The 8911-nt window shown below is 49.8% G+C and overlaps 1 protein-coding gene across 1 annotated transcript; it reads right to left on the bottom strand.

The window, feature by feature from the left end:
* Positions 1-917: 917 nt before the first annotated feature.
* LOC119289984 (noroxomaritidine synthase 2-like) lies at positions 918-2681 on the bottom strand. The gene has a single exon (XM_037569131.1). It carries the CDS (start codon positions 2679-2681, stop codon positions 1137-1139), a length of 1545 nt encoding a protein of 514 aa, XP_037425028.1. The 3' UTR covers positions 918-1136.
* Positions 2682-8911: the final 6230 nt, after the last annotated feature.

The following is an 8911-nucleotide window of genomic DNA, read 5'->3' as shown; positions in this document are numbered from 1 at the left end:
TTCAATCTGCTCCAGATGGCCAAGCGAATTGGCCCGCAGTGCAAAGCCCGCCGAATACGAAGATCTGTCCGGGGAGAAAAGTCTCACCCGGGGCCGCGTCGTTGTTGATGATCGAAGGAGCCATCGGGCCTATAAGCGACGGCACAAAGGAACTCTCAATGAAAGCACCAATGTCGGTGTCAAAACCGGCGGATCTCAGGTAGGGGGTCCCGAACTGTGCGTCTATGCGGATGGTTACAGGAGACAAGGGACACGATGTTTTTACCCAGGTTCGGGCCCTCTCGATGGAGGTAAAACCCTACTCCTGCTTGATTGATATTGATGATATGGGTAGTACAAGAGTGGATCTACCACGATATCAAAGAGGCTAAACCCTAGAAGTTAGCCGGTATGATTGTTGTTCTGTCCTATGGACTAAAACCCTCCGGTTTATATAGACACCGGAGAGGGCTAGGGTTACATAGAGTCGGTTACAATGGTAGGAGATCTACATATCCGTATTGCCAAGCTTGCCTTCCACGCCAAGGAAAGTCCGATCCGGACACGGGACGAAGTCTTCAATCTTGTATCTTCGTAGTCTTGGAGTCCGGCCAATAATGATAGTTCGGCTATCCGGACATTCCCTAGTCCAGGACTCCCTCACTCAACCTGTATAAATCCTTGAGCGTACTCTCAATCACACCGTTCACTAGATACCATTGCCTCTACATTCCTACCTCCTAGTATTATCAGGATTATATCCACGACAGACATAATAGCTTCTACAACAACCAAATTGATTTCATTAGATGCATCACAAAATATGTATTCATAATGTAACTTATTTGTCTTTCAAAGAAATTGTAACTTATTTCGTTTTATAGATGGCGAAGCACTTTTCTACAAACGTAATGTGGAATAAAGTGGAAAAATTGATGTTTTTAAGTACAATGGATCCTTTTTAGTACAAGCAAATTACAACAAACGGGGGCCAACCTATTGTACCTTTTACATTGTGGGGATATCCAGAAATACTCTAAAGCTTTACATTACGCGCACCCATGCATCTGCAAGGAAGAGCGCATACTTATAAACTTATAGAATCAATAAAAGAAGCTTAGACAAATTACATGGTATTGCTGGGTTGGTATTGTCATTCATTCGATCCGCCGTTTGAGGATCTTGGCCCACAACCCATTCTTCATCTTGAGCACAACTGATGGCTTTGGCTCTACAACGTACCCTCCCACCATCTCAAAATCGAAGTTCCACACCATGGCGGCAACGACACTCTTCATCTGCACTACTGAGATGTGCTTGCCCAAGCACGATCTTGGCCCGGCGTTGAATACTAGGAACTTGTAGGACGGTACATACAGAAGCTTGCCGTCCTCTTTGACCCACCTTTCTGGGCGGTACTCCGTGCAATCCTTGCCCCACACACCTTCCATCCTGCCCATTGAGTAGAGTGAAATCAGGATGGTTTCGCCCCTTTCCACCTTGTGACCACTTGGCAGTACATTGTCGGTCATCACCATCTTGCGCTCAATGGGGCCCGGTGGGTACAGCCTCATGGATTCGAACAATGCCGCGTGCAGGTAGACGAGCGGTTCGGTCTCCTCTGGCTCAAAGGTTACCATGGTGGTCGAGTTGTTTGCTTTGTGCATGGCAATGGGAGCTAGTTCTCTTCTAATGCTCGACACGATGTGCGGGTGTTTAATGAGGTTGTAGAAGAGCCAGGTGAGGGTCGTGCCGACCGTGTCACGCCCGGCAAACATGTAATTGATCAGGGTGGCGTACATGAAGCCATTAGGTTTTCCATGGTCGTCAATATACTCCGGGTCATGGATGTAGGAAAAAACTATTTCTACATTACTGTTCTCTTGCTCTTCATCCATGTGGACCGATCCATCTCCCCTTTTCTCCATCATCTCCGTGACAAACCGGCACAGCTCCAATTGCGCCGCGGGGAGCTTCCGCTCTGGGCCAATTTTTAGACGCTTCATCGACTTCCAGCAAGATACTGGCACCATGTTCCGGAAGAAGCCTACATCCATGACAGCTTCCATGGCGTCCGGCACAATTACAGGTGGCATAGCGGCGGCCAGAAGGCCAGGGTCGACCCCGAAGACCGACATGGCCGTCATGTCGAATGTGAACCTGGTAAACAAGTCCTGCATATCGAACGGGGTTAGGCTGTCCATGCGCGCCAAGAAGGGGAGGAGGCCTTTCTCCAACTTATCGCGGCAGCAGCGGGCCATGTAAGCCAGCAGCTGTGGGCTCGACATGAGGTGCTGCACTCTGCCACGCTGGCGTCGCCATGACTCGCCGTCCGCGTTGAAGAAGCTGTTCAACATGGCGTCGAAGATGGCACCGAACTCCTCGCCCTTGGGGTAATTTGTGAAGTTGGAGACGAAGATGTGGCGGACATTGGCTGGGTCGCAGGTGATGAAGAAGTGCATGGCAGGCCCACGAAACACGAAGCTACTGCCGGAAGCGGCGAGGAAGGCGGTGGTGTAGTCATGGAAGCGGTGGAGGTTGGCCACAACGGAAGGGAGCATGCCAATCAGGGGCCATTCCGTTGGAAGGTTTGGTACAGTCTTTGAACTCCTCAACTTGATGAAGCAGAAGAGCAAGGAGAGAAGCAAGACAAGAAAGGAGACGAGGAGGTGGTGTAGCTCTGGCGACGAGAAGAGTGCCATTGTTTTTCTTGCTACTCAATGATAAATGCTCAAGAATTACGTGCAATTTATAGATTCTTGACGTGCATCTCTAGTGCATGTTTGTGCATGCAATATAGTACCTGTTGCAGGAAGGCCTTATAGATTACCGAAAAAGGGTTTCCCCCGCTTTGTATACAAAGCAACCAACCGAATCATATAGGGATAGGTGCTGGGGCGGAAGCAGCACAGTCACGCCCAAAAGAAACAACAGAGAAAGAGCAAAAAAAACAAATGCCGACAACGGCGGATCAACAAAAACGAAGAAGCCTCGCGATCGCTAGGCCCACCGGGCTCATCCACTAGGCTCCAAGACTCCGAAGCGCCGGCACCAATCAACACCTCCAAGAAGGATCGCGACGATGACGACGCTGCTGCCAAGGGTTTCCCCCGGTACACGACGAGGCGAGAGGAAGAGTAGCCCCCGACGCCCCCCCGGCAGGTCAGGCGGCACCCACAGGTGCCACCACACCGGAGTCGGCCACGCCGACAGGGGTTTCCCCCGATCCCAACCCGCACCTCGGGCGCTCCGGATCCCGCCACCAAACCAACCACCACCCTGCGCCAACGCGGTCATGAGGCCTCCACGCCGTCTCACCACGGCACCGCGAAGTGAGGACAGCACGACGAAGAATCAGAGTCGGGACTAGGGCATCAGCACCATCGGCACGCGGGAGGGCCCCACCTCCACCGTCAGTGACAGTAGCCGTCCGGACGCAATAGCAGGAGCACACCAGGCCCGTAGGCCCACAGGCCCGGCCGAGCCCTCGTGGGCCCGTAAAGCTCCCGCCTTCGCGCTGCTGCCGGCACGCCATCGGCGCCGACGCCCCAAGTCTGAGCCGCTCCTCCTCCTCACCGCGCCACAGACAACGAGACCATGCCGGGGGGCCGGCCCCCAAGGGCCCAGATGGGGCCCGACGTGCCCGGAGCTGGGCCGGAGGTGCGTTGACGGCCACCCAGCACCACCACGCCACCCCGCCGCCAAGGAGCGGGGCCGTCACCACGCCGGCCGCCGGCCGCCACCGCAGGGCCGCCGGACCGCAGCCAAGCCGGGCTGCACCGCCGCCGCCTCCCTGCCCCGAGAAGGGAGCACGCGCGCGCGGGAACTGGAAGGCCCGCCGCAGCCGGCACCACCCGGGCCAGCGCTGGGGGCGCCCCCCGACGGCGGCGGGGGGAGATGGGGAAGGCGGGGTCCTGCGGGCGAGGGGCGCGAGCTCCGCCCCGGCCACCTCCCGGGGAGGCGGCGTGAGGCGGCCTATACGGAGGAGGGGCAGGGCGGAAGGGGGGCGGAGGCGGGGGGCGGGGCCGACGGCCGGCGGCGGCGGGAGGGGAGCTGGGGAACCCTAGCGCCTCACCACACCCACAAGGATCTCCTCGCTGGAGGTCATACACCCCGCCTTATAGATTACTAATGAAGGTCGTCGGAAGGAACATGACGCTGAGAAGCTTCCGGCCGGGGTCCGGGATCACTAACTGCCGTCATGTCCTTTTCTACTAGTCTGGTGTGTACGTGCTTCATGGGCGTGTATATCGACCATTCAGCCAACTCTCAACACCCAGCTCCCTAACCGTACCGTGCCAACATTAACTTATGGACAGGCTGCTGCTACTCTACTCTTCTTCTCCAAATTACTGCTGCGGTGATGCCGACAATATGTAAACAAAATCTCATGGATATACATTGACTATGTACGTGCAATCTACCTAGACTTATTTGTAATTGTCATTACATTTGGTCCACATTTTACTTTACAGTAATCAAATAATATTGTTTTCTTCTTCTTCTTCTTCTTCTTCTTCTCCAAATTACTGCTCCAGTGATGATGAGGAGAACGATGACAAGCATGTATACTTTTTTTTCACGGGTGATGACAACCATCTGTCCGTTATAGGCTAACCAGAAAAAAAAACTAGGATGCAAAATTTCACAATAATCAGAAACATCGGTCATTCGGTCCATCAGTTTAGTGGACCTTTATTTAACTTACTATTACATCAGTTAGATCTTCGTAATATATAGACCCACTTAATGTAATATGTAAACAAAATCTCAAGGTTATCCTTACTATTTTTATTTTTTTTTGCGGGCGAAGGTTATCCTTACTATGTATGTGCAATCTACCTAGTCTTATTTGTAATTGTCATTACATTTGGTCCCTATTTTACTTTACAGTAATTAAACAATATGTTCATGTTATTAATTCTAAATTTCTGGTCCGCGCATCAAGCGGGCCACTTTGCTAGTTTTTTGCGTCAAAGCATCAAAATAACTGTTGCACATAATGACCACTAACTGAACGTCATGGGATTCCATGATTGCCTGCTGGAGAGAGAGAAATAAAGAGACAGAGACTGACTTGTTGGTTGATGCTCTTGGAAAATAGACAGCACGCGGACCCATGCACGATTGACGCGTTGGCACATGCATGCACAAAACCATGGCAGAAATACTCAGGCAATTAGCTGGTATGTGGAGCTGTTTATATCGGTTTTTTTTCCGAACTATTTTTTCCTTTTGAAGGTGACTATGTTTAGTAAATCAGTAAACATATTCTATGTTATGGTTGCTTTCTCTATAAATAATGGGTAATGTTTAACACCGGCGCGCCGGCCGAATCTTCGGCCGGTCTCACGCGCGTCGTGTGATTAGAAGAAAAATCCAGCGCCTCTGTTTGCTCCTGTAGCATGGGACCCACGCACCGCTCTTTGCTCCATCCATCTTATCTCTTTCACCCGGGGTGCTCTCAGCCACTCCTTTTCCCCAGCACGCGGCATCATTTTTTCTCTCGCATCCTCTCTTCCATCGCCTTCTTCAGCTGACCACCGAAGTGCTGCGAGACCACCACCGGTGCCGGCGACGACGACCACCGATATGCGAGCAGAAGCTGGCCTGGTGGAGTTGCAACCGCGGCGACGGGAAGCTACAACCCCTAGTTGGCAGAGCTGCAACCGATGGTGGGTTGAGTTGCATTTGACGACGCCGCATCGACGGGGCAAGCTACAACCGACTGCTATGGGAGCTGCAGCCACCAGTGGCGGAGCTGCAACCGTCGTCTGGCCAAGCTGCATCCAGCGGGGCGAAGCTGCGCCCCGCTGGTTCGCCGGTGCTGGAACCGTTGAGCCGTCGGTTGCCTCCAAGGTGTTTTTGCTGGAACCGGCATATTATTTTGCTGGAACTAGCTTGTTTTTTTGCTACAATCAACCTTGGAGCTCTTTCTTGCTAAATTTGTTTTTGCTGGAACTGGCTCATATTTTTGCTGGAAGCTAGTATTTCTTTTGCTACAACCACTGAAGCTTTTTTTCCTATCAAATTTATTTTGCTCGAACTGGAGCTTTTTTTTGCTGGAACCTAGTAATATTTTGCTTCAACCGACCACTCGAGGATTTTGTTTGTTTTTCATAATTTTTGTTGTTGGACACCAAGATGCAAACCAACGGCCGCGGCAAGCCAGCGGCGGTGACGTCGGGGCATGCTGCAACCATGGCGAACCGCGAGCTAGAACCAGTCAGGAGGGCTGCAATCCGTCGTTGACCGCGCGCTGAGGGCCCCACTGGCGGTCATGATGCAATCCCGACGGCCACAGGTGGGGACCCCGCCGGAGCTCGTCGGCCACGGCCCCGACGGCGACAAGTCGAGGGGAGGGGAGGGGGCGATGCTCTGCGTGCGGAAGCATGGGGAACGGGGGGAAGACGACTGCAGGGGGCGTCAATTTTTTTTTTTGAGAGTGGGGGAGGGGGCGACAGATCTGACGGCTGTTAATGAATGAATCGGACGGGTGCGCTGCGACCGGCCCAAAATTGGGCCGGCGCACCGGCGCCTATCACTGGCCATAAATAATATATGTCACCTCTGATAACAATGCCATTGCTATTTTATTCTTTTGGGAAGATAAACTATCAACATCAGTCCCGATAATCGAATTGATTACACATGTTAAGGAAAATCAAGCAAATGAGCATGTTCATTGATATCGACCAAGAGAGGGACTGCCGCATGTTTCATTTACTTATTTCCTACTAAACATAGAAATATAGTACGGTCCACAAATTGACTAGTTATTTTTTTTCCGAAACACATGCCTCTATGGCACTCCACAAATCGATTGTGTTTGCCAAAACACAGGCAACCGTTTTGAAGTATGTAAAAAGATGACGCAAGTGCGTACAAAAGAAGGTGTAGTTGCACAAAAAATACTTTTTGTGCCTAATAAACAAAAAAACTACATGCATGAAAAATAAATAATCAAAACCCTTGTAAAAATATAAATACAAATCCAAAATAAGCATATAGACAACAAACACAAATAATCAGAACTCTTACAAATAAAATAAGCAAAATGTTATATATACCTACCCAAAACAGTGTCTAGTGGCTGATGATAGTTTATCTTCCCAAAAAGGGCCTTTGGTCGCGGTTCGCAACTGCCATTAGTCGCGGTTGCGCAACCGCGACCGAACGGGCGCGACTAAAGGCTCCACCCTTTAGTCGCGGTTGCTTAAGAACCGCGACTAAAGGCCCGTCCACGTGGGCGCCAGGTGGCCGTCGGGGCGGAGGACCTTTAGTCGCGGTTCTTCTGGCCAACCGCGACTAAAGGCCGCCGCAGGTTTAGGGTTTTAGCCCCCCCCCCTTAAACCTGTTTTCTGTTTAATTTGTATTGTTTTATTTCTTTTGTGCTTTATTTTAATTTTAAAGGAGTTTCACATATTCTGCGGTACTACATACATGCATATGAATGTACAATTTCAAACAAATTTGAAATTAGAACCAAAAAGAATTCAAGAGGAATATACAATATATATTCAATATCATCGATGACCATATACAATTTTGAACAAGTTTCCATACATAATTTAATGCATATAAAGTTCTACGTCCTCGTAATGGTGTTCTCCTTTAGGATGGAGGACTTCCCTCCTGAACCATCCAGCTAGTTCCTCTTGAAGTGGTCGGAAGCGAGCTTCTGGACTAAGCATCATCCGGAGGTTATTCCTCTGAGCATTGGTATCACTCGGAACCCGCTCAGAGGTGTATCTCCGGATCATCTCACAGACATAGTATGCACATAGATTGGTCCCCGCTGGCTGAATATCCTCACCATTCTTAGCCTTTGCCCTTTTGAATTCTAGCTCTTTTTTGAATTCACCGACCTTTGTATCTACGAACCGTCTCCAAACCCTACGAGGCAAAGAAAATTAAATGAACAAGAGAGTTATTAGTTACTTGATATTAGGAAATGAACGAAATAGGCCGATCGATATAGAGCGCAAATGAATGAAAATAATTACTTCTGCAACATTCTTCTCATGTCGACCCAAAGCTTTGGATCCTTATTCAGAGAGTCGTGGACGAGACATTCTGAGGTGTCAACTTTAATTACTAGCAGAATCCAGTGGAACCTGCGGACACGATACATGCACAGTACGTCATGCATAACTCATCGATTAGCCGGCCACATACCATGCATGGAGTAAACAAAAGAGAATGTGCTCAAGACAGAAACACTCACCCAAAATGGTAAGGAAATAGAATATCACTTTTGAGTTCCTGCTTTGTAAGAAACTGCCATAGGTCTGCCTCCATGTCGGCGGGGTGATGCTCCAACACATATCCATTAACGATGTGTGGGTCAATGAACCCAACATCATGGATGTTCCTTACTCTGCATTCCTTAATCTTCATTCTGCATGTATAATAGCGGACACAACAATACAGTTAGGACATATATATAGCGCAGGCAATATGAACGAGATGGGGTAGAAATAAATCACTTACAGAACGTAGCAACTGATGATAGATTTGTCGAGCTCGCGCAGATTGAAAAGCTGGAACAATTCACTCAGATGAATTTGTACATAGTAATGTTTGAAGTGATGCTCATATCTAACTTCCGCATAAATATATTCTTTGGCGTTTTTATTTTTTATGTAACCCTTGTACCATTTCAGCAGACCTTTCATTTGTGGAGGTAGATCCTGTTCCTGCGCAGGCTCGACGAGAGGCCCATTCTTCACATATGTAATTACTACCTCCTTCACTGGCGCCTCATCAAGGCCTAACAGTTCACGAAGAGTAATACCTAAGTTGGCCGCTTGTTCTCTGGCACTCGTTACAGTCAATCCATGTGCTGCCGCAGCTGCTATGATATCGGGGTCATCCGGACCGGCGGCTTTCACTATAAGCGGGGCAATCGATTGTTTACTTTGTTCCCCGA

Source organism: Triticum dicoccoides, chromosome 4A, assembly GCF_002162155.2.
Source record: "Triticum dicoccoides isolate Atlit2015 ecotype Zavitan chromosome 4A, WEW_v2.0, whole genome shotgun sequence".
Taxonomy (NCBI): Eukaryota; Viridiplantae; Streptophyta; class Magnoliopsida; order Poales; family Poaceae; genus Triticum; species Triticum dicoccoides.
Note: the sequence above shows the minus strand (reverse complement) of the source record. Positions and strands in the feature narration are given on the sequence as shown.